General features: G+C 48.1%; 1 protein-coding gene across 1 annotated transcript in view; it reads right to left on the bottom strand.

Moving 5' to 3' along the window:
- The window catches only part of LOC129383851 (complement C3-like), an 81,044-nt gene extending 68,424 nt beyond the window's left edge, over positions 1–12,620 (bottom strand). Inside the window, exons 1-2 of the mRNA XM_055068788.2 lie at positions 12,564–12,620; positions 8,642–8,854 (exon numbers count right to left, since the gene is read on the bottom strand). Coding sequence (XP_054924763.2) covers positions 8,642–8,771 — 130 coding nt within the window. The 5' untranslated portion in view covers positions 8,772–8,854; positions 12,564–12,620. The remainder of the gene's footprint in view (positions 1–8,641; positions 8,855–12,563) is intronic.
- Between the last annotated feature and the right edge of the window lie 13,670 nt (positions 12,621–26,290).

Below are 26,290 nucleotides of genomic sequence, written 5' to 3'. Positions count from 1 at the left end.
CGCTCGGCGTACTCCACCAAGTGCACTTGGTTCCCAGTAGCTTCGCATTAACGAGCACTTTTTCACGTCCCTTGCCAAGCAACATATTTTCTCCCAGTAGGTTTCTGTAACTTCACTCGTTTATTGCAATGCATACATTTGTCCACTTTCTTGTGACCTGCGAGTATGGCCGCTGCCCGCTGCTGTCACAACCGTATGTTTTGTCTTTACGGAACAGTGTGCACTTAGCGCGGCACTCAAGACACTAAATCTTATCTAGACGTGGTCACGTGTTGTGCAGACTTTTTCTGGCTTCACGGTCATCCCTCATTTTGCTTTCCTGCCTCCACGCGAGAAAGTGGCGACGACGCGCTGCGGATCGAACATCAGACTCAGAATCAGAATTTATTATTAGAAGTTGGGTCACCTTACAAGTCGAGAATGGTATTTCCCTTCATCAAAGTGCTTGTGGGCGGAAATGCCTAACACGATGAAGTCAAATGTGACCACAGTGGGTATGTAGAGAGCGCAACTTACCTGCGCTCTGATGCTCTTTGTATTTTCTCTCGCTATAGCAACAGAAATGACTGCCGAAAATGAGTCGCGTATAGTGTGTGAAGGGACTAAAGCAGAGAATTAAGCTATTCTGGATTGCTAAACAGCAAGACAACATCAGCCTTCGGTGAGAGAACCTACGGCAACACAAACAAAACGAAAAGATGCAGGAGCGGTAGACTGGTTGGATGCTCGCGCGTTAGTGCCTCGTGATGTCATGACATTTCGACAGCGTATGCTTGGCACTGGTTAGAAATTAATTTTAAAAAAACACTTCCGTACATTTCATTCTTATGTCACCAAGGACTCAAAGAATTGGGCCCATATCCAAAAAACCTTCCTTATGATAATACTCTTCATAGGATCAGATGCTTGCAACGCCTGAAGCGCTATAACGTAAAGCTATTTCATTTTCATGTAATTCCTATCTTCTGACATCAAAATTATGTTACCACTTCAAGCGTGGGTGAGGACCAGCAGCGTTTTCGTAACATCCCAATCAAACGCTCTCTTCATTTGCACGAGGTCGCTTTCGTTTTAAAGAATACCATTGCCTGCTCTGACACGTTTTCCTTAATGCGAAGGCTAAGAAGAGGTGAGACAGAGAGAAAACATTTATTTTAATGAGGTGGTGAGACTTCCTGGTAGGATGGAGCCCTCAGTTCAAGGCTTCATTGGCTCGCCCCACTCCACGTGCCCGCCGGATCAGCCATCGCCGATCTTGTGGGTCTAAGCTAGTCAACACAGTCTCCCAGGAGGAAGATGAAAGGCTAACCTGGAGGCTGTGGGCATTCCCAGGTGCAATGATATACAGTGGGCTTTGCTCAAGAGTAGGGACAGTAAGAAGGATATTGTGTGAGGTGGAAGAGGTAAAGATAAAAGAGACAGAGCAATTAATTAGTTTGAAGCAGTCGCTACGTGACGGCGTCTTCTTGGTTAAGGGAATTATGTGGTGGGGGAAGTGTCTCCAGCTATCTCTGTAATGTTGTACAGTTTCAGTGTAGTTCAGTGGTTCTGTCGGTGCATCGTCTGGGTTCGACAGCTAATCCAATAGCACCTGGTTAGCGAGCTCTCGGGCTACCACATTAGCGCGTTCATTACCATGGAGATTAATTACCATTACCATTACCATTATGGTTCATTACCATTACCAACGCTGTGGGGTGTAATGATGCACTTTGTGTAGGGTGTCACCATCCCTTGTGCCAAAGTCCTCCAGGCAGTCTGTGAATCAGTAACCACTGTGATGGGCCCATCCAATGCCGGTATGGTTGAAGCGTGTACGATGGCTAGGGCAATAGCAGCCTCTTCCGCGTGCCACTGTCCACAGTGTTGAGCGTGGCCGAAGCCCTCAGAATGTCTCCACTCTCTAGTACGACTAGACATAGGGCATGTCTCTGTGGGACCGGTGTGTCAGATGAGTCATAGCCAAAGAGTCGAGCCAAGGCTTGTGATCTTGCCTTTCTTCGACTTTTATGACGGTCAGGGTGCATATTACTGGAAAGTGTGGCGACGTGAACTTTGTTGCGAGTGCTAAGCACAAGAAGTGAGCGGTCTTCCTGTTGTGGTTTTCTTGGCGTTTGGTTATCCTAGACAGGATAGAATGAGGCTCCCCAGCATTGTTCCTTGAAGACGTTGCAATTGGCTGTTAGGATGAACTTCGACAAGCTCGCGGATGGTTTTGCGCACCCTGAGTCATAGTAGGAGCTGCGTGGATGCACATTGGGGTAGTCCCAGCGCTGCCTTCAGGGCCTTACGGAGGAGGGTGTTAATCTGGTGCTTCTCTTCTTTTTTATTGCGATAAAGACTTGCCCTTAAGGCATAATTCTTGGTGCGTATATGTGTATTATATGTGTGCTGTGAGGCCTGTGTTGCGTATGAATTGAAGCAGTGTTTTGTGGAATCTGTTGTCATGTATCCAGCGGTCATAGCTGGTTGTCACACTGTAGCGGAGGCCGGCTTGCAGTAGGAGACGCGAGCGTTTCGATTTTAAACCAGTACACGTCCATATTAGGTGGTATGCATCTGCTTCCATCACAGGAACGGAGCAGTATGGACACGTAGCACCCAGTCGTAAATGCGACCAGTTCCACCTTGAGATAACAGCCGGTGTAAGGGCCAACCTGGCCCGAAGCCTCCTAAGCACAACTTTCTCCGCCCTAGTAAGGTGAAGGGGGGAGGGAGCAGACACACGGTGGGATAAGAGCGCGTGTGTCCTGCCGGAGAAAATTTTTACGGGTTCGGAGCGAATTAAGGATTTCAGGAGGGAGGGGACTAGGCGGAAGATCAGGATTAGGAGGGCAGTGTGCCTGCTGGTCAGCAGCAATGTTGTGAGGGTTCGCTGAATGGCCTTGAATCCAGTGTACCTTGACGCAAGTAGCTGTTTTACTATTCATAGTGTGTATTGTCTCGCAGATTTCCATCGCCTTATCAACCTTCTTGAGTTCCTGAATAGCCGCTGAGTCAGGTTATAATAGGGGAGGTGGTAGGTTAGTCTGCTAATCGTTAGGGCTTACACGATTCCGAGTACATCTTTTTCTTGGAGACCTTGTCTACAGTTTGTAATGTGCTTTATCATGTGCATTACTTGGGCGATTTGTTGGCAGAGTATGTGTAGAGTATGTGTGGCCTTCCCGTTGTGTTGTATGTGAAGGCCTAGTACACATAGTGTGTCTACCATTGGAATAAGGTTGCCATTAAGGTGCAATGTAATAGTTGGTAGAATATCGGCCGTATTGCGTTTTTTGAATACAAGCAGAAGCTCAGACTCTTCAAATACACAGGTGAGTCCTCCGGCTGCTGCACACTCTTGTACTGTATCCACAGTTTCCTATAGTGCGTCGTGAATAGCGCCGTCCGACCTTGTGGTCACCCAGATTGTTACATAATCGGCGAACGGGGCATGCGCCACGTTCGGAAGTTTGTTGAGGAGAGGTCGTAGCTTTGCCATCGCAACGTTGAGGAGTGTGGGCTCCAGAACTGAACCCCGGAGAGTTCCTCTGCCAGAGTTTTATGATATCTGACCAAATTTCACCTAGGCCGATGGTGGCCATGCGGTGTGAGTGAGTGAGTGAGGAAACTTTGTTGTGAACGCCTGCAGAACGGTTAGCCTTCCCCTGTTAGGGAGGCGTTACCGTGACGCGGCCATGACGTCTTCGCGGCGTGTGGCGCCTCTACTTCGGCCGCGGCCGCACTATTCCCTTTGGTCGACCACGCCTGCCCCTCTTTTGGGGTGGCAGCCTCCCTCCGATTTCGCTCGGTCGTTGCCTTTCGAGGGCCGCCGAGATCTGCTGGACGGCCTGGGTTTGGACATCTTGGTCATAGCATCTCGTTGCGGCCTCGAGCCGCGGCGGGATCGTTGTTATTGTTGCAGCTTCATGCGGATTCTTAGCACAGTCCCAAAGGATGTGAGCTGCAGTGGCTCTTTCCTTTCGGCACACACAACACAGATCACTTTCATAAACACTTGGACACACGTGCCTCATCAGCACCGGGGTGAATAATGACCCCGTTTGAAGTTGTCGATATAAAACCGCCTCCTTACGGTTCAAGCCCGGATGAGGTGGCGGCATAGTCCTTCGCTCTAGTCGGTACCATTTCACAATTTCGTTATAGGAAGTCATTTTGTCCTTGGTTTCCCACCACCACGACGGGTCGGCTGTAGTTGCAGCGGCACGGTTCGTTAGTCCTCGCGCCGCCGCGTTCACCGTCTCGTTGTGGTTAGCGTTGCCGCGATCCGACACATCACTGCCCATGTGGGCCGGAAACCACTTTATCACCACACACCGACTTTCACTCGCGAGATCGACCACACGCAAGACACGCGCGGCTTCACCACACACCCTTGCTCTGGCGTAATTTTTCACTGCCGTCCTAGAATCACAGAGCACAGTCGTGCACTCGGGGTCGGCGATGGCCAAAGCAATGGCCACCTCCTCGGCTTGATGCGCGCCACGAGTCCGCACACTCACAGCTGTTCTCGTTGCACCGGTCGATGCCCCGACGACTGCAGCGGCGAATGCCCTTCTGTCATGTTGATACTCTGCCGCGTCCACAAACACGGCACCCCTGTCCTTGGCATAGAGATCGATGAGCGCCTTGGCCCTCGCCGCCCGCCGCTCTTTGTGGAACTCAGGGTTCATATTCCTTGGCACCGCCATGCGGTCAGATAAAAAGTCTCGGACATAATCATAGATGCGTTTTCCGCATCGGGAGGATTCAAGACTGTTTAGAATTAGGTCGTGTCAGATGTTGTTGGTGTTAGCGTCTGGGTACGCAGGAGTGAGGAGTGTAAGAATGGGGCTTCATTATGCAAAAAAGAAGTGAGGCGGGCAGACAGGACACAAGAGTAGAGAATTGGACAACACGTCCACTTCTCTACTCTTTTGTCCTGACTGCACGCCTCACTTCTTTTTTGCATAATGAATCCTTACCAACTAGCTCAGCTTTCTGTCGTTCGAATGGGGCTTTGCGTTTGTGGATAACATCTCGCGTTTGCAGCGCCACTAAGGCGTCAAAGAAAAGCCATCATAAATAACTAAATAAAATATACCATCTTATAATGAGAACAGCAATTTTGGCATTTGAGTTCCGCGTTAAGTTATCATTTAGAGGTTCTTCTATTAGCAGCAAGAAATTTGTTGCACTTAGTTTTGAGTAACAAACTTTACCTGCCTTCAGCAGCCAAGCTAAGCCGTGTTACGCCTACGATCCATGAAATCGACAATGGAATTCGGAATCAGTGGCATCTAATGAATCAATCTTGATAAAACACGTTAGTTGAGGGACAGCGACAACCAGTCACTTCTCCTGGCTTGCGAACTTCATGCGTCTCCCCGAATCGAACCCAGTTTAGTGCTAGGTTAGAGCCGTCACTTCGATGCGTGTCGCCATGTTTGTTGTCGCAACGCCTTTGGGGCTCCCACTAAATCAGAGAAATAACGTGCATGACGCAAAACCCACATGCAGTTTGCTCCTCCCGCATGCGCAGTGGCTTTGAAGCTATTTCTTTGGGTCCCCAAATGATTCGGGCTCCTATTCTAAATGTCTCTAATGACCGTGAGCAAGCAAAAAAACTGCATACAAACGGGAACTGTGAACACACTCGTTTGCCACCACCAGTCCAACTACCACCACGTCGTTGCTTTCAGTTCATGCACTGGCTGTTGTCTTCTTTGGGTGTCGCATAGCAAAATGATTTCTATTGATGTACCCACAGAAACTCGTCCGTAAAAGCGAAATTCCAATCCTAAAATAGTTATTTTGCTCCTTTTCTGAGCACTATATCTGAAGGCCAGCGTAGTGATTTAAAATTAGGCATCATTTAAATAAATTCCAAGAAATGCGCTTCTATTAGGCACAACAATGTATGCTTAATGCGTGCACGTCACCTTAAGGTCGTGAGCTTTTTCGCGGTTTTCGTGAAGTGGCGTGATAGAGAGGCAAAGTGAGCTAGGAAAGAAAAAAGATTTTTTTTTTACCAATCACAAAGTGCTAATAGCTGTAATTAAACAGGAACGCATTGAAACAACTTTGCATTATATCGACCTTGCATTGCACAAATTAATAACAAAGGCTTTCTGCCAATAGAAAGCAGCACTTTGGAACTAAAAGGTTTTTAATTTTGGCCCCTGTCCCTGAGCAAAAACATCCCTAACGTACGGGACCTCGGTAACAGAACAGACAACTTGAAACTTGCATCTTGAAACCATAAAAGCACACAAAGACTGTCTATCAAAGCCATAGCTATCTATAAAAACCCGTAAGCTCGATTCTACATAATGTCATATCTATAAAAACCCAAAAGCGTGATCTCTAGGTATCTCCAAAAAAACCTGGAGTGTTTAACTATCCTTGATATCTATCGTGTAATCAATTCCGAAGCAGTAGTAAAGTTCTTAAAACAGATAATCCCAGTAGAGGCAGTGCATTTAGTGTCGATATCGAAGATCTGTATTACTCCATACCTCATTACGATCTAATGGATTGGGTAAAAGAGTGTATCACGGTCGGTTATGATGAACTTTCTTTTAGTCTAAAAAGTGCAACCCCGGTTGCAAGCTTTCTCGAGTTGCTGAGCTTTTACCTAAATTGTGCGTATGTGCCTTGGGGGAAAGGAGAACTTTACGTTCAGCGTTCAGGGATTTGCATAGGATCGTCAGTTGCTCCAATCATAAGTGAATTTTTTTTAAAGAAAGCTCAATAGAGGGTTACAGCCTGATCTTTCAGGACTAGTAACTAATGTGTTCAGATATGGAGACGAGCTGGTCTTAATTCCATTAATCCAACACGGGACGTTGTAAACATTTTATATGTTTTCAAGGAAAGCTGCATGAAAAAATAATTTTCTTTTGAATCGCCGAGGGATAACTAATTACAATTCCTTTCTCTAAGACTAGTCTTTCAAACGCTTCATGTCTGCTGGTACTGCTGACCCAGGTCTATTAAGCCTACCCTTAACTACCGATCGGGTCATTCATAAATTGTAAAAAAAGGAATAATAAAGACCAGCTAAAATCAGCCAGCCAAAGATCGACAAGCTTGAACAAGCAGGCTATCCTCAGAATGCCATTAAATCAGCGCGCACTAACACTTTAAAAGAAATAAAACCAAAGAACACAGTCAGATCACCCGGGAAGATCGTCGTAAAAATAATAAAATAGCCGTCGCTCCGCACCTACATAGAACATCGCAAGAATTACAACATATAGGCACTAGGTATAGGGTTGAGGTTTTTTTTTTCAGCGAACAACAAACTTCAGAAAATTTGTTCACGCATTCGCAGGAAGCCATCGCAACACAATATTAAGCAAACCGAAAAATTTGCGGATCATGCAACGGGTATAGCATATATGATCCCGTTTAGGTGCGGTAGGGTTTACGTAGGCCAGTCTGGATGTTACGTCAATGTGCCGCTAAGAAAGCATCTGGCAACGTACAACTCATCAGGAACGACACATCTAGATGCCCACTGTAGGGATTGCGACTGTTATCCTGTTCTCGAAGATACTTAGATGATCTTCAAGAGCACTAACCAGCAAAGTCGTGAAATGGCACGGGCCTTCCACATAAAGAAAAGAGGACATAACTACGTCATCCACCCCTCGGTCTTGCTACATGATAAGTAGTACAAGTTTCTTGATAGTTATACTTTCTTTAACATTTAACGTTGCCATTGAATGGTTTTAACCCGTGATCCTTGACATGCATGCGCAGTCGTCATAGTTTGTTTTTGTGCGCATGTATTCGTTTCTTTTCAATAAAAATTTTTCCGTTGCGAGTAAGCACCTCGTCCTGTCCACTCTTCTCATTCTTGTCTGTGTGCGCTCTTCCAGTTTCAAGATACAGTACATCCATGACGTCATACTAACGCATCCACACTGCGGCTCGGTCATGGTCATTTCAAATGAAAACTGTGCCTTTCGTTTCCTCCACTAACAACCAACCTCTCTTGCTCAAATAGATGCAAATATTCATGTAAATTCTACATGTTTTAAACTATCAGACGACCTTTGCATTCCTCTATTGTGTCTCTTTAACATTGTATTGCTAAAAGGAAACTTGCACCAACGTCTTCTTTTTCCAGTATTGACTGTGATGGCAGCACCGCGGAATCTTAAACAAGTCACTCGGTGTAGCGTGTTCATAGAGAAGTTGCAAAGCCTGACATCATGAAGAGGGGCAAGCGACACAGCGGGACGTCAGGAAGATGCGGTGTGAAATCGTTGTGAGATCATGGCACTCCGCTCTTTTTTTTTGTTTTTCTCCCTTCGTAACGTTAGGCTTTACAGCTTCTTCTATGAACAGACTGGAGAGCATACCGTTAGAAAGGTGCGGAGGTGCTGCCATCACATTCAGCGCAGGCCCCTAAAAAACTCACAAACTCTACTGGCCTTAACGTTCTGACCTGCAAGAATAATAGCCCCATCCAAATTTAAAGCACTTTGTTTGGTAATAATAATTGTTTGAATCAGCAACCAGCGAAGAGGAGACGTGTCAACGTAGTCATCGCGCACTTAGCAGGTGCAGCGCCCACTTGTTTACACCATGCAACTTGTCCCACAGCGGCAGTAACAACAAATCCACACTTCACCGCAGGCATACTCACGGGGGTGGCTTGGCCGCATAAGGTTAAAAACGCGGCGGCCTTTGTCGCGCGGGCAGCATTCAGCGAAGGCATCTGCACACTGCTCGCCCTTCTGTCCACTGATGTAGCGCCGCACGATTGAAGATCTCATAGGGCAGCTCCGTCCGGCCCGGTCTCGCTTCTTTCCCAGCGAGCAGCACTTTTTCAGGAATGGGTCCACTGCATACTTCGGCACTGCGAAGATAAAGAGTTTACAGGAAACGTGGTTGCAGCGAGGGACAGTGGTCGAATAAGGGAGGCCTCAGCCTGGAGCCGACGTTTCGCCAAGAGGGATTTGACTCCGTCAGGGCGAAGACAAATCTTGTCAAATAACCCAGGTGGAGACATATCATAAGAAGCCAATAAACAAAGGCGCCAATGATAACTTAGGGGAAATTACCTGTACTTAATTACTAACTGAATTAAAGAAATGATAAATAAATGGCAATGAAAGTGGGTGAAAAAACAACTTCCCACATGTGGAGAACGATCCCGCGTTTTAGCAGTTACGCATGTGAGCATCACAGATCTTGATGAAGACCCTGACAATGACAAGCTAGTTTCTCGAAAGACACATACCGAGGCGGTGTAAATAGACTGACAAAAAAATTCATTTCTCAAAACGTTGGTTTTACCTGAGGCTTCCCTTGTTCACCCCCAATTATTCATTTGAACTCTGCTTCTGACGTAACGGGCACCCTGAGAAACCTAACGCACTGCTGCCGAGTCCTCCCGCAGAAGAAACGCCCCGTCCTGTATTTCACTTTAGATTCACTTCTAATACTCTTGCTATGTTACATTACCCAGTGCCATTGCCTTTTTTTATGTACCTTGGAGCGCCCAGCGACGCAGCAACGCAGTAATCCTAAAGTCGGCGCTCGCAGCCGGCACCAAGGTGCCGGCTGCGACAGTTGAGGAAAATAAAGATGGGCTGCGAGTGCTCGATGCGCAGGCACGACACGGGCAGTTCGGTTCTAGCAGCCTGCTACGCAGGTCCTCTTGTGCTGGCACTCCGCTGAGACCCTCGGTTCCCCGCAGTGGTGACCCGGTCATGATCCGAACACGCAATCTTCTGATCTGAAACTTCTGAACTCGCAATCCAACAAACTCGTAAGCAGTTACGTTCAGTATCCATCCCGAGTTGGAGTCCATTGCATAGCTAACTGTACGCATATGATTTATTCGTGTTCTAGCCGTCAGCCTTCGAGAATATTTACAACAAATTTTACGTGGACCATTGCGTCGTCGCAGCCTACAAAAACGTTGCGTGAAGTACGTGTTTAGAGTTCCCCGCGTTCGCGTGAAATTCTAGGAGGGAGCATCAACAAGGCAACCCACCATGACATGTTGCGTCCTCATTTCTGTGTTTAATGAAGTAAAAATTTACTTTACCACAAGAAAAATGAGGAGGCTGTTACTTTGTCAACATGGATGTGATTTCATTGGCATCTAACTGCAGTCTGGTGCTGGACATGTGGACTGAGAAGTAAATTCACCGGAGGGGGAGGAATCAAGGTCACTTTTGTCCAGGGGATAAGAGATCTTACCCATTAAGCTTTTAATGAAGTTTGTTACTATTACTAGCATTAAAAGTGAGCTCTTCAAGTTCGTAACATGCCAGCCGGCTGTAAGAGCCGTCAAGAAAAGCGATTAGTCTGCGGAGCTGGCTTCGTGTCTAGGGAGAAAATATTTTATATTTAGGCACTCGCTAAAGATGTCAGTGATTAGGTGAACTTATATTTTAAACAGAAAGAGCGTGAATTCTCGATAATGGAGTAAAATATGAGATAATGAAGCAGCTGCAGCTGCAGAAAAAGGAGCACTGAGAGTTTCTCCTGCAGCAGTAACTGCTCGTTTTATAGTTAAGCATGCTTTTGATGGCTCGTTGCACTGGATGAACTGCGTTCACTCTATATGCAAAGTCAGCTTGCTCCATATAGGTTAAATACGAGAAAATAAACAGCAACTACCACCGAAGCACTCACTCCGTGACGACGGAATTATGACATAGTGTCCGTAGTTTGAAGGAGGGATCCGGGATGTTCAACATTACACCGATTAATAGGCAACACTTTCAGTCAGAAAAAAACGCCAAGATACTTAAGTAAGATTGTGTACCTAATTAACATTTTAGCCTTGGTGTCCCTTTCAGGAGCTCCGGATTGGTCATTTTCAAGAGTACTTTCGCTTGGTGGCACGTAAAGCACTGTGCACTGCGACTGATTGCGCCAACATACATCCTTTAGATGGACTAAAGAACTGAGATAACGATGGTGGGAGGTTTGCCATTTCTTTTTTTTTTTTCGTCACGTTCACTTCTTCTGTCTCGGCCCGTTACCATGAACTGTGACTAACACTTCGAATACCAACTCATTATCTCCGCGACCCCTATTACTTCTTAAAGGGTCCCTCACCAGGCCATGTAGCAAATTCGATTGTACACTGGAACTTGTTACGTGCCCTCTAGGGTGCGTTCTGCTGAAAGAATTATTCAAAATGGTTCATTAATAGCTGAGACAGAAATATTTCAGTGCCGCGAACCCATGTTTTCAAGAGGTGAGGGCCACTGCCAAGATACACTCTCTCCACTTGCCCCGTCTAGCCTCCGCAATCGAAATCCCTACACTGCATTCTCCCATACCGACCTCGAAGATCTCGCGACACATTCGTCATGGGCGCGACGCACTTTCGTTGACAGCGCCGCGCGTGAGCTGTCGCGTTTGTCTCGTTTCGCGCAGCACGCTCATTTGTGTGCTGTGAACGAGAACATCTACCTAGCGGTATAAGTCAGTGCTACGTGAATAATGAGGCAGACACAAGTGGTTCATAGAGCATAATCGCGTGCTGGAACGCGGTAGAAAATGACAAACTTTCGTTGTTTGCGCGCGCGACTGGACCACTTGAGAACAAGCAGACAGAACGGATGGACATCTCTCTTGCTGCGGTGTGAAGTAAAACAAAAACAAGCAGACATTCGATTTGTGTTTTATTATTTCTCTAAGCTCTCATTTGTCTGTTAAAGCAACAGATTACACAACTAACAGATGTTGACTTCAATAATTCTCAAAGTCACTTGTCACTACGACCGTCGGCACAGCAGTGCAATGTAGGTAGGCGCACTTGTGCTATATACGTCGCCTCTCCGGTTGGGACTGCAACGCCCGCGTGGAGAAGGGCAAAAGGCATTTGATTTGAAATTTCAGCTCTTTACGCGGTGCGTAGCGATGTAATACTTAGCAGGTGCGATCATTAGCCCACATTGTATGCGCGGCACTTGTCAGCTCAAGATGGTAAGACCTGGTGAGGGGCCCCCCACAGCAGTGCGATGTAGTAGGCACACTTGTGGGATATACATCGACTCTCCGGCTGGGAACGCGGCGCCCATGTGGAGAAGGGCATATAGCGTTTGGTTTGAAATTTGAGCTCTTTCTGAGGCGCATAGCGATGTAATACTTAGCAGACGTGATCATTACACCACATTGTATGCACGGCGTTTATCAGCTTGAAATGGCCAGACCTGGTGGAGGGCCCTTTAACACTCACTTTTCTTTTCCACTTAAAGAACAAAATTCAACGCTGTGTCCGTTCTGCCATTTCGAGCACGAACTTCGAACGGGACACAAGTACTGAAGCATTCTTGTGGCGTGCCCCACTTATATGTGTTCATCAATCTTGAACTTCTTGTGACTCTTTATTCAAATATGAATTCAAGCCGTCTATGGAAAGACCTTCCAATAGATCGTTCGAACGGGACGTTTCTCGGCAAAAAGTGTACAGCCTTGTGCTTCTTCAGCTATCGACAATCAACAAATTTCAGAGAAAAACATCTGCAAGCACTCCGTAAACTTCCGCATAACTTTTTTTTTAAAGACGATCACGAATGTGTTAACATTCAATGACTTACGTGTACTGTGCTTCACTCGCCCAAGACTCCTCCGATGGCGGGACCGGCTTGGGCAGTTGGTTTCTGAAAGTGTGAAGCACTAGTTAAAAAAAATCTGACACCTGCGAATTCGTTAGCATTACTACGCGCACGATCCTTCAACGCATTTTCACATTTGGTTCGGCATTCCTGGGAGCCAATTTAATCCCTAACTACGCTTGCCTTCCCACTGCTCCTGAACGGCTTGTGTCAGCGAGCCGGTGGACGCATGGGCACATGTATATGACATAACGCGTCCACTGTCATGCGAAGAACGACACGTGATGAAAGCATTCTCGCTTGCAAGTTTCCAAGTGCAATTACATGTGCACTGCTTTTCTTTCTTTTTTTTTTTCTTCCGGCGCCGCTTCCACGCTCTTCACACGAGCGAAAGCGGGCCGCGGCACAGATCCCCTAAATTCCCTTGAAGAGAAAGATGTAAAATAAAACTCCCCAATGCTACATGTGTCAAAGAAACGGCACCGAAGTGCATGGGCCTACCAGAGTCAGTGCACTACCGGGCTTACTGTGCCAATTTCAGTTGAATAAAATGGAGAGTTTAGCGCGTCCGGTATAGCAGTATGCGCAATTGCATTTGCTGATCACCGGGTTACCGGAGACGTAAACGTGAGCGGATGCGTTGGTGTTGCCACCTGTTGGTGTAGAGCTCATCTAGACAAATTTTTAAATTATGGCTTTTTAAGTGCCAAAGCCATGAGCTGATTATGAGGCACGCCGTAGCGGGGAACTCCGAATTAATTTTGATCACTTGTGGTTCCTTAACGTGCACCCAAAGGTAAGTACACTGGTGTTTTCGCATTTCGCCCATATAAAGATGCGGCCGCCATGGCCTGGATTCGATCCCGCGACTTCGTGCTTAGCAGCGAAACACCAAAGCCACTAAGCAACCACAGCGGGTTAAACCAGACAAGCCCAAAGCTATCGCTGCAGTGACCAAGCGTGTTATACTTTGCTGCCGGTGTATATGTTCGGTGGCGGCAGGATAGGGAAAACTCGGCCTTTTAAATTTGTGGGTTTTTTTTTACAACGCTCGTAAAGCTCAAAAATGTGTTTATAAGGTACTGTGGTTAGACGAAGCGTCATACTATGTCGTTATCAGCATCCGGTTTAATCCGATAACAAGCAAACGCCATTGAGTATACTGAAATACCGGACGCGCTAAAATTCTCTATAGTCCCATGGTACAGCCACTGCGCATGGACCCGTTCGTGACGTGAATGTCTTTGATGTGTTTGAAGTTTTTACCTATCCACATTTGTTACTGACACGTTAAACCTGTGTTTTCTTTTTGTTATGTACAGTATAACATCAAGATCCTCCAATGGCGTCGCCTATATTGGCTTCGTCAATGATAAAAGAAAAATCTTACCTACCTACTGGGAATCTTAATAGACATACACTAGCTAAGGACAAAGCTTTCTAACGTGCGCAATAAATTGCAAATTCATTCTTTAATCCGTTCAAGAGTATTGATTATGTTTGCTCAAGGATGCGGCAGTTTACGCGAATAAAATTAAGGAAGCCCTCGAAAGCTATTTCAAGGCTTCCTGTTCAAACATCTGAGTGGCTTGAGGGATGCAGTGCAGGTCAGAGCTTCAGAAATTAGGTTCCGTATTATCTCCTTCCTTTCGAATGCAAATAAGGTTCATACCATTTACATGAACAATGTCCGGCGACTCCTTGCTGACGATGACAGCGCCGAAGTTGGACAATACATCCGCGGTTGTGTGACCACCCCCAGGACCATAGCCCATGTCGTGCGACTTCAACATCGCAAACAGCTGTTGGGAAGAAAAATCAAAAAGATGCTCACTTAAACACAAGCAAACAGTACGAAGTTTTTGAAAAACCACAAAACGCGAACTGTCGGGTTTGAGATCCCAGCGTTTTCACAGTGGGTTGTGGGGAATGCCCCATAGTTTGAAAGCAACGGTATAATTCGGCCTCTCACAGATTCCTCTAATGTTCATGTATCGCACGATGCACGAACGTTTTTTCCATTTGGTCCGCATCCATGTGTGGCCACCTTGGCCGGGTGTGGCACCCGCAACCTCGCGCTTAGCGGCATGTCGTCATAGCCCCTCAGTTACCGCAACGAGTTAGTAAAATGATCGCCCCGGAAGTAGAAAAATGGCTCCATAAGAACGATTCTCGTGGACAGACATGTAAGGGAGATAATCACTGCGGACCAAACGACGAAGCAGCAGACTACTGCGGCTACATTAAACGGACGCTTAAGAGAAACAATAAATCAGTGTCGACAGATTTATTGTTTCCTTCCCTAATTCTATCCTCGGAGATTTCACGGTAATATGTCGATCATTAGATGAAAACTTTAAGGTAAAATTTTGTTTGCTTTTTCTTTCTTCTTTGATTTGGCGCTGGAACCCGAGTGCCTGTATGTCACTGAAACGTTAACGTTTTCAAAGTGTTCTTTCTTTTCGAACTCGGCCCATAGTGGCTCAGAAATGCTCTCGAAACTTGCTAAGTTGAATAAATCTTTAGCTCCTTTAGGATACAACACACACCATGTTAAGCTATAAAGAACTAACTAGGCCCGACCACACGCCTTGAAAGGGCATGACGTACCCGTGCAGCTAATGAAAGAAGGCGGTGTCGCCCCCTGTCTGCCACCTTTGTAGAGTTTCTGCCAAGCCACAACTCATAGTACAAGTTGCTTTTGTGCGTGCGTGCGTACGTGCGTGTGCGTGTGTGTGTGTGTGTGTGTGTGTGTGTGTGCACGTCTTTTCCTGGCGCTCCGTTTCTTTTCGACAGTTACGCGCGCTGTTCGCGTATCACCATCTTCTGTCGCACATCCTCTTCATCGGTGTCGCTTCGGCCACACGTCGAGACAAGCCTCGGAAAGGTGCGTTGCTTTCTGGCCGTTTTACGGCCGCTTTTACGCGCCAGCGGGCGGCTTTGCTAAGCCTAATGCATGGCCACGACTGCGTTGATGACCGAGCCCGGGTCATCGAAGCTACCTCCATCTGACGACCATGAACAACGCCAGGAACAATCAGCTTTGATGACGCCTACCCAAGACTGGGGCCAGGAAGCGGCTACGCCACGTCCCGAAGGCGTTCCGGAAGCGTCTACCACAGAACGCTCTGCTGGGATGCATGAAGAACGCTGTGGGCATGCTACCACTGACCAACAACATAGACGCGAACGCCAAAGACGAAAGAACAATACGGAACCGAACGAACGCAGCCGCAGCCGCCACCGTCGTGATAGAGACCGCTCTGCAAGTCTGTCAACGACGGCCAGTGCGGTATCGAAACGAACGCGGCACTACTCTTTCACGTCATCTACCTACGAAGACGCTTCCGCCCCTTCCAGTGACGAAGACGACATGCAAACACAAGCACCACCGACATCCTCAAGCCTACAGTCTGATGTGACAACACCACGTCAAGCAGAAACTGCATAGCACGCGTCTCAAGAACTGTTTTCTTACGCAAACTGAACTGAGAAGCTAGAGACAATTCAAGACACCACAGCCCTCTCCCAGGACGCGTTTGAAGATTACGGTGACGAAGCAGCGTGGAATGTGCAACGCCGTAAGCACAACCAAACGCGGCCCGAGAAGGAAACACCGCCAGAAACTTTTGTGCTAGTCGTGAAACCACAGGTAAACGTGGCGCTCACGACTGTACCAGGCAAGGACCTCCACCGCAAATTCGTGATGGCCACACCCGCTGCCCTCAACACCAAGCCTTTGACGTACACGTTGCAACCAGCATCTAGTACCATAAGATTGCTCGTTCACGACAAGAGGCAAGTAGACGGGCTTCTCAAGCTTTCACACCTAGACGTGAACCACGGACAGATACCAGTACAAGTGTATCAGGCACCAGGACGAGACATGTGCCGAGGTGTTATATACAGCATTGACTGCAATGATACAAAGGCTGAACTCCGGGCAGCCTTGACCTGTGAGCACCGACGTATCCTTGACGCGCGCCCAATGGGAAAGCGTGGGGCATGTCTACTGACTTTTGAAAGACGCCACCCCCCTAACAGAGTCGTGTATTACGGCCGCATCACCTGAGTTTCAATTTACGAACCTAAAATCATCGTGTGTAATCGTTGTCATCGCTTTGGTCACAAAAAGGATGTCTGCCCGCACGAAGCGGTATGTCCTACATGCGGCAAGACACACGAAGGTAGTACTACTGGCGATGAATGCAAACAGACGACGCCCAGATGCCGCAACTGTGATGAAAAAGGTCACACGGCGACTGACCCGAAGTGTCCAGCTAAACTGAAGTCCGACGCAAAAATTGCTAAGAAACTCCGCTCAAGGCCCCGCTCTCGTCGTAGAAGGCACGGCGCACAACGATCGATAAGCCGCACTAGAACTGTCCAGTGCCATCACGTCAAATCGACGCAGCAGCTACTTGAACGTGAAAACATCTCAACGCAGCCACGTACCATAAAGGAAGCAGTGAACGAGATTGTTTCAAAGAACTGCGCACAACCAACAACGGGAGGAAACGGCTGCAACCTCAACTACGCAGTAGCGCTCAAGCGAACTCAACCAAGTGGAGACAAACCGGCAAACTCTTCACCTTATACCACACCTATGCTACCTTCACCATCGCAGCTGGTTGATACATCGAAAGACAGTGTAGAAGCTGAGATTGCAGAACTCGCACGACAGAACGTCGAACTGCGGCGGAAACTAGAAGAGAACGAAAAAAGGCATGCAGCACTGCTCGAACGTGTTCGTGCCAAGCGACAGCAGCAGCCATGCAATCCGCAGGAGCTCACTAAAATGCAAGAAACAACCTCTACTACCACACAGCAGACAGACCTGGCTCTGCTGGTACAACAACTTTTGCACCCTCTCCTCCAAGCGCAGGAGAAGCACTTCCAACGACAATATGGCTTGCTCCAACAGCTCTTCGCCTCGCGTCAATAGCCACCCGGCTTCGCGTACAGCCCTCGACAGTCCCACTCCACACGTTTTACAGTGGAACTGCCGAGGGCTCGGCACTTGTGCGACAGAACTGAACCTCGTGTTTGACTGTGTCGGACGCCCCCTTGCGCTTTTACTTCAAGAAACTAATGGCACAGATCGGACACTACGACAGTTCAATGGTTATTACCAACCATCAATAGAGCATAGAAACAGGAAACGACACCGAAACCCGCAGCACAATGGTATCGCCAGTGCAGCCGAAGAATTTGTAATACGGGGACAAGCGGCTGTCTTTGTCCACACCGACATTCCGTAAACGCAGATTGACACTTCTCAGTACTCGACTGCCGTGCAGGAAGTGGTGGCTGTCCGTTGCACGATTGCAAAGCGAAATGCACTGCTGGTATCGGTATACATGCGCCCTGAAGTTAGCTCCCGTACACGCGGTTCATTCACGTGGATTCGCGCTTTGCGGAGACGTTACCCAAACGACGACTTCCTGATAGGTGGCGATTTCAACGCCAAGCATCCGCAGTGGGGCTATGACTATCACACGCCCCACGGAATGGCACTCGCAGATGCCACGGAGTCAGCTGACTTAGTGCTCGCAAATGACACCGACTACCCCACCCGCGCCGCCCTGCATAGTGGACAACGTAACACGACCCCAGACCTGACGTTATCCACACCAGCCTACGTGAAAGACTGGCGATGCGACCCGGACGCCTGGGGCAGCGACCACTATCCACTGTGGATTACTTTGAACGTGGGACGAAAGAGTGCGGCCGGGCGCATTGTGCGCACGATCAGGTGGGATGCCTACAGAAGAGTATTTGCGGAGCAACTCAATACTTCATCCGTAACGGAGCGGGCGTCACGCGCTCTGCGCAAGGCCACTACTGAGACTGAGGTGAGAGCTGATGCTCCGGCGCCGGACATACATATGCTAAACCTTTGGGATGCGCGCAAGCGAGCACAGTTGACGTACGAAGCCAATGGCCGACCACATCGCGACCGTGTGCGACTTCGACGTCGCACTGCCATCGCTAGAAGATACGCCAAGCGCCTGTATCGGGAACGTTGGAGCCAGCACTGCTCATCATTCAACAAAAGAACTGGCCTCCGCAAGGTGTGGCACACGTTCAAGGCTATGACAGGTCAGCGTAAAACACGCAGCGCTATTTCAAACGTCTTGTTCAAAACTAGCCAGTCAGTCAGCCAACTCCAAGATGATGCCGCGAACACGTTTTTCCCCAACCGTCGACGCCCCCGAACGTCGACATTTACCGGAAAACGCCGCCAGTGACCGATGAGGGCATCCAGGCCCCATTCTCACTCTTTGAGCTCGAGCAGCCACTTTCTTCCATCAACGCGCGCAGCGCGCCAGGCTATGACGGCGTGACGTGGGCGGCTCTGAGGAATCTGGAAGAATACGCTAAAAAGCAACTTCTCGAGGAGATTAACGAAGTGTAGATCAACGGTGAAATCCCGGCAGGATGGAAGCATTCGATAGTCACACCCATACCGAAACCAAACAAACAGCCAGATGTACTGTCGAACATGCGCCCTGTATCTCTCACACTTACTACGTGTAAGCTGGCGGAGCGAATGGCCTTGACACGCATATCTCACTTTCTAGAAACACGCTTTCATCCAGCACAGACAGGGTTTAGACCAAACCTTGGCACTCGACAGCCTCCAACTTGTGAGGGAGGGTGTACTGCGTCGAAAGACAGTCGGTCGCGGAAAGCAACACCCGAGCGTCCTGGTGGCGGTGGACCTCCGTAAAGCTTTTGACACTGCGACGCATGAGGCAATCATCGAGGCAGCTGAGAGGCACGGAATCACGGGCCGCCCCTTCAACTTTGTGCGTTCCTTCCTTCAAGATCGCACTTTTTCAATACGGGTAGACGGAGACGTGGGGAAGGTTTACCCAAACATAGTGGGAGTCCCACAAGGTTCCATACTATCACCCCTCCTCTTTAATTTGACTATGATAGGCCTGGCTGAGCGACTGGAGGCTATTTCCGAACTGGGCTTCACAATTTACGCAGATGGCATCACGTTATGGACTGCATCACGACCAATTGATGAGCAGCAGGAGACCCTGCAGGCGGCACTTGACGTTATTGACCACTACCTGCCACAAACTGGCATGCGGCCATCTCCAGAGAAGACAACCTATGTGGTGATCCGAGGTTCAACGCAGGACGAAGCAGCCCTCACGCTCGCTCTCGCAGGCAAAAGGCTGCAGCGAGCGAAAAAATCTGTGCGCGTTCTCGGGATACCTATTGACCGCACAGGCACCGCGGATGCGTGGCTCGCAGACCCTCGTCGGACATGGCACAACACTCTGCACCTCATAAAACGAATCTGTTTCCGCATGGGCGGTGCTGGTACCGACGTATGCCGAAAGCTTGTTAGTGTTTTGCTGACATACCGAGCGATATACGGAGCGCGCTGTTATGACCTGCTTGCTCGGCACTGGACACAGCTAGAGGTACTCCACACAGATCAGCTCTCCGTGTTATCACAGGGCTCCCGAAACACACACGTGTCGAGGAGCTACATCGCTATGCGAAGTTGCCTACCCTCCGTGCAACCATCGAAGCATCGAAGGCAGGACACGAGGAACGCCTGAAGCGCACCAGACAAGGCAGGACTCTACTGGCCTACATGGGAAAGGATATAACAACTTTGCCACAACTGCCATCCAACATCTCACCGTGAGATGACATTGCTGTCATCGACACTACACCAACGCCCCGAAACATGGGCGCCCAACATGAGCACCACCGGGCAGCATTCGCTGTGCGCCATGTGAAGACATTGGCAGACGCACCGCCAAGCCATGAACAAGTGTACACTGGCGCAGCAGTCGACCCACGCACCAGCGAAGGAGCAGTCGCCTACCACATAGTGGGTTCTTGTGAGACACATTCTACCTTTACAACTGCTGATGCTGACGACTCAACGGACCTTGAACTCCGCGCAATAGTCTGGGCATTAGATAGAGTTTCAAGCACCACGCAAGCAAAACACATTGATATATACACCGACTCTCAGTATGCGCTGCATGCCTGCAAGTCACGCCACACAGCATCATCGGAAGTACTCCTCGTCAAGCAGGCCTTCAGGCGTGCAGAGGCCCACGGGGTCACTGCAACACTTCATTGGATCCCTGGTCACCAGGGCATCGAGGGAAATGAGAGAGCCCATGAGGCGGCGCGCGCCCTTCTTTCCAACCGCGTCGCCTCCCGGGATCCTTCAGAAGCCCTCACAACCACCACAAACAACACGGCAAATGGAGCCCCGTATGACCCAGACAGAGCTCTGAGAGCAGCAGCCAACCGACGCAAGAGGGAACTCCGTGCGAGTGTGCCCTCAGACCCAGACCCACTTCCAGCGGGTCTTCCCAGGTCGGGGCAGGTGCTGCTGCATAGGCTCCGTTCCGGCTTCCTCCTCACACCGGATGTGCTGGAGCGGTAGCGGCAGTACCGGCCACGCGGGGAAAGACGCCCTCCATCTCCGTCTCCCAACTCCCTTCCATCGCAGGAACCCGGCCATCCCACAGCTTCCGCGGACTAAGAAGTGCTCCAGACGCCACACAGGTGCCCTGACTGCGACATGGCCACGCGGCCATCCGCAGCCCATCTGTTTTGGGAGTGCCAGCGACACGCTCAGCAGCGGGACCACCACCTGAGGGCGGTGCGAGTGTCGTTCTACGAAGAGTGGATTAGACCGGCAACTGGGTCGATGGATTCCGACAGGGTCATTCTAGACTCGCTCTTACCTTTCGCCAAGGACGCGCAGCTTCTAGGACGGCTCTGAATACGCCTCCCCCCTCCTCTTCCTATTCCCCATTATAGGCCTTCGCGCCATCCCTTAATAAATACATTTTGTCATCATCAAGAGCTGGAAATACTTCAGCAGAAGTAATGGAGCCGATGACAGTAGATAATAGCACACTAGTTTAGATACTGAAGAAGAAATGTATTCGTGAAGGTAACATTGCGCAGAACCAATAGTTCATTCGTCTGCGACAGTTACAGAATCGACGTCAGTGGAAGCAAAGCAAAGCTTGCAGAGAACGGTGGTTGATTACACGGAGTAGTGAAAATTCGAGGGCTGTCCGAGTGGAAAAATTTTCCGCTCGAGTCGCATATTCTCACCTCTGCGCCAAACAAAAATCTCACACACCATCGTCAACATGGATAAATATTTCAGGAAGACTACCCTCCAATATGAAGTCGAGGGCTGAATATTTTCCTGACAGATTCTGCACAGTCTGTTAGGCAATAAAATGCCTATTTACGCTATTGGATACATCTGATGCTGGCAACAACTGGATGTAAGGTCAAATGAGAAGCTTATAACGAGAAACAAAACGTAGGTGAGCGTACCTGGTGCACCGTGACAATAATGACACCTACGGCACATCACCAGATGCACATAGTGCTGTAGTTGAAAGGCCTCAGTGCAATGCTAAAGCACCGCACACCATTTCAAACGATTCCAAATGTGCCTACAATAGCCAAATAATAAATTACTTCGTCTAAATTGAAGCAGTATATTCATAGTATGCATGCTTAGTCGACCGCTGGTAGCTACTGTGTGTAAGCGAACTCTCCCAGGCGTTTCTTCAGTGACTGAATTGTCTATGCAACAGCTGCTGGTCTCAGGATGCAGTGTTATCAGAAAGGGTCTTTTTTTTTCGTACTGCCGTTCCCCTGTAGACTGCCACAATTGTTTTTGTCCCCTACAGTAGCCGAACAGGATAAATATTCGGCAACTTCGAATAGCAGTTCTTCTTTAATTTAATAGAAATATAATAGCCAAGATCCGCTCAATTCATGTTAGCCATTTCCGATATTTGCACATTCCAAAAAATAGAGAATGTGCAAGTGTAAAATGAGTTGGGTTGAAGCAGGAGAGGTGTAATTGGAAAGCGCTTGCCAAATGCAATCTCTCAAGTGTTGTTATTTTAAAAAATTAGAGAGCTTGAAGTTAGATGTCGATCCCGATACCTTATCTGAGGTAAGTAGACCTTCCTTGCCAGTCAGTGAGTAAACTTGCTTGTCGACGCCCAAAATGCCCACACGCGTACCGGAACTTCCCAAAATTTTCAAGGAACCGTTGCTCCCAGGTCGGTTGCTCTGGAAGTCCGCCTGGACTGTTACCTGCACGCGTGCAAGGAAACCGCGTTATCAGCAAGAATCGATAAGAAGGCTTATCAAAGCAATCATTAAACTAAGTTGCATTACATTCATTGCATTAAAAAGGCAGTGCAATACTTTTTTTACTATAGTTGTGGAACGTGTCTGGATTAAATGGGCATCTCCTTGGCTAATCTCCTTCAACTTTGTTAATGTGCTCGCGTAGGCAGAGTTGACAGCAGTCAAATGATTCCCCTATACCACGCCGCCACCCCTAACACGTCATCATGGCCCTACCTTTCCGTTCCGTCCTTCACTCAGCGCCGGAAGTTATGCCGCTGTGCCAACGTGGAGCGATGTCAACCTCTGCTCCGCCCGTCACTGCGCTGAGCTTTTCGTTTCAACATGGCCTCAGAGGTGTGTTCGTCGTATACCACCACATGTCGGAGGCCACGGAACCTGAACACTGGGTCATTTATTGGCGCCCCCACCTTATCAGTATAATCAAAAGTACTTTTTTTTTGTTGCTGTTGTTTTGACCGCTCGGCAGTCACTGCATAATCTGCACGTGTTCAGAAATATTACAAACAGCCATCACGTTTTATCAGTGCCTAACAATAAGCACGAGAAAGCAGAGGGGGCTTGCGGGATGTTGAACAAAATTGCAGGCGCTTTATCGGCGAAACAGCGGCCACCACGCAGATGTTGTTGATCGCATTCCCTAGAGATTAAGCACGTCCGGAACAAAAAGAAATTGAAGGACGCTTAAGTTTCGCCTTTAAGAGTGGAACGTAATAGCATTCAAAGATCCCCGACTGCTTCTCACGCTTCGCGGCAACTGCATCTTATACGTAACAGCAATGTTTTCCTGAAAACGGTGGCTGCGAACGCTATGCGCGAAGGATAGCTTTCTGGGGCATGCCGCTCCTCCTAAGACGGATCTCAAATGGCACTGGAAAAGGGATTTGTGTTTGAGTTTCCGCGTAACAAAGGTATGTTTTTTCCGTATATTCAAATTACAATCCGACGTTATCATGTCTGGAGGGCGCTTGTAAGTCGTAATTTTACAAACTTTGTGACGCATTTTACTTTCAGAAATCCATTTAGTTCAGTAGCGCCTCTGCGCTACACTGAGGGTCTGCGTAGTTGGGGACGATTTTTTTTCACACGCGCAGAACGTACATCGCCGCCGGCTGACGCCGGCGCAGATGCCGACACCGACGCCGGACATTCAGTAACACGGGGCCCTTATAATGTGTTTCGGAACCACCTCGTTAACTGAAAAGGAGAACCGCAATGCCTAGTGATTCGGTGATAATATTTGCAAGTTATACGGCCGGCAAATTGAAGAGGAAACGACAGAGTGTGCTTACGGCCGCCTGCTGCGAGCAGGTTTCCTTAACCTCGATGACAATCGAGTCGGCGAGCAGGTGTCCCTCGTGGAACGCATATGCGAGCAGGCGCACAGACGGGGACATGTCCGAGGTCACTGGGAAGCGCCCAAAACGATATAACGAAGGAGGCCGATCAGCTTGTACGCGTAGCACGCCCGTACGTTTCACCTGGCCGTTGTGCGTGACCTGCAAAAGAAAAAGCAGACGGCATTTCGTAACCTCGTTCATCGAAGATGCAGCTGAGGAAGTGTTCTGTAAGATCCCGCCTAGGGGACATGTCCAATTTTGCTGCTGAAGTGCTGAGTGGCTGCAGCACCTGGCGGCTGCGGACTCGCGGAGCATCCCAGCCAATCAGAACCTCAACAGCGGACGAAATGGACATATCCACTAGTTGTACTCTTACAGAATACCTCCTCTGCCCTCCACCTTCACCCGCACTTTTTTGAGACCAACTGTGGATCATCTTCTTTCTTGTTTCATGTCAGGAAAGTTGTAATGTACTTCTCTGCAACTAACGTCATGCCCAAGGTACTTCCACAACCACAGAATCAATTTTAGGGACATCGAAACTGAAATTGACCCATATAGCCCAGAGAAAGTCCTTCTGAGAATGTTGTTTTTCGTGACGTAGGTGGTGACGCTGTAAAAGAAGCACGCCAGAGGCAGGATCGAGCGGCAATCGTCACAGTCCTGTAAAATGTGCTCAGCTGAGACAAATTCAAAAGACGCGCGCGCCGCAAGATGCACCTCACTGATGCTCTGTGGTCGTTGTAGCCCTTGCGCCATAAAACTCCATTAATAATATTATTATAAGACTTTCTCAGGAAAAGCATACAAACAAAAAATACTGCTTACATCATGAAACGTTTTTGCTGCTGCAGGAATTTCGACGCTAGAATATATGTCGAGCGGCCAATGAGAATTCTATACACTTTCTTTTACCTTGTCATTCCTAGTGTATTACTTAAGCTACACTAAATTTGGTGTCTCGAAATTCCGATTTAGGCATGGCAAAGATTACGCATAGCCTTTATTAGCGTTCCTGTTACGCTGGAGCGAGTTTCCTGTTGTGGACCGTTCAGAAAACAGAATAGGAATTATTTACAAATTCTATTATTATTATTATTATTATTATTATTATTATTATTATTATTATTATTATTATTATTATAACCACAATAATACTTCATAGTTCTTTTTCCTTGTTTGCTTATTTTTTCAAATGACTTCTCAGGGCTAGATGTAAATGTGAGCGAATTCATATAATTTTCTAAGCTTGAAACTGTGTTTCGACATTGCAGCGTTAAGAACAACTTCACTAGATTTCTATCAACCCAAACGTCACGATAGCCAGACACAGTGTGGCCAGTAGAAACTATCGGGTTCCATTGCACGTGTCAAAAGTCGCGCGTGCAAACTGCGAAAAAAAATGTTATGTGGGAAAGCTGTGCCACGTTTAGCGGCGGCTTTCGGAGCACGCACGTGACCCGAGTGCCTCAAGCAAACTCTTCCCGCTAACATTTCCATCCCTTAGCGTCACTGAAGCCACTATTCCAGATGAAACATTTGAGTTGAGCCGGTCATGCATTCGGTACTTGACATAAAAATTGTTACAGCGCAATCACATGCAACCACAAGTAAGAAGGACAGGACACAAGCGCGTCCTTCTTACTTGTGGTTGCATGTGATTGCGCTGTAACAATTTTTATGTCAAGTATGCACCAACTCGCCCAGAAAGAAGTTTTAATGATGCATTCGGTAATTCAGACAAGCAATGCGCAAATACATGTCCACAATATGTGCCTGTAAAGGTTACAAACTGAATGGCAAGTGATCGAGGGTGGCCGGTAATCAGGCGGCGTAAGCAAGTAAGGAATTTTGCAGGCTTAGGATAGGGTCAGTTGGCGTGCCAGGCAGAGGAAATCACGGGGAGAGGCATCATGGTGGGTATGACGACGAGGATATATATGTAATTTACATCGCTGTATTTAGCCGAAATTGCCTAAGTATGCTGCAAAACAAACATGGGCTTTTCTCAGACGGTATGCAAACGTGCCAAATGTAAACTGCTGTGAATACTAAGCTTTTAACAGACTGATGGTTCCGGCTACAGTTGACACACACGTTCTGATTAAAGATAGGAGCTTGGAGTAAAACAGTCCAGCAAGTGAATGGCCGCATGAATGTAAAGCGCACACATCCACACAAAATAAG

The sequence above is a fragment of the Dermacentor andersoni genome, chromosome 9, assembly GCF_023375885.2.
Source record: "Dermacentor andersoni chromosome 9, qqDerAnde1_hic_scaffold, whole genome shotgun sequence".
NCBI classification, from domain to species: Eukaryota; Metazoa; Arthropoda; class Arachnida; order Ixodida; family Ixodidae; genus Dermacentor; species Dermacentor andersoni.
This window is presented reverse-complemented; position numbering and strand designations above follow the sequence as displayed.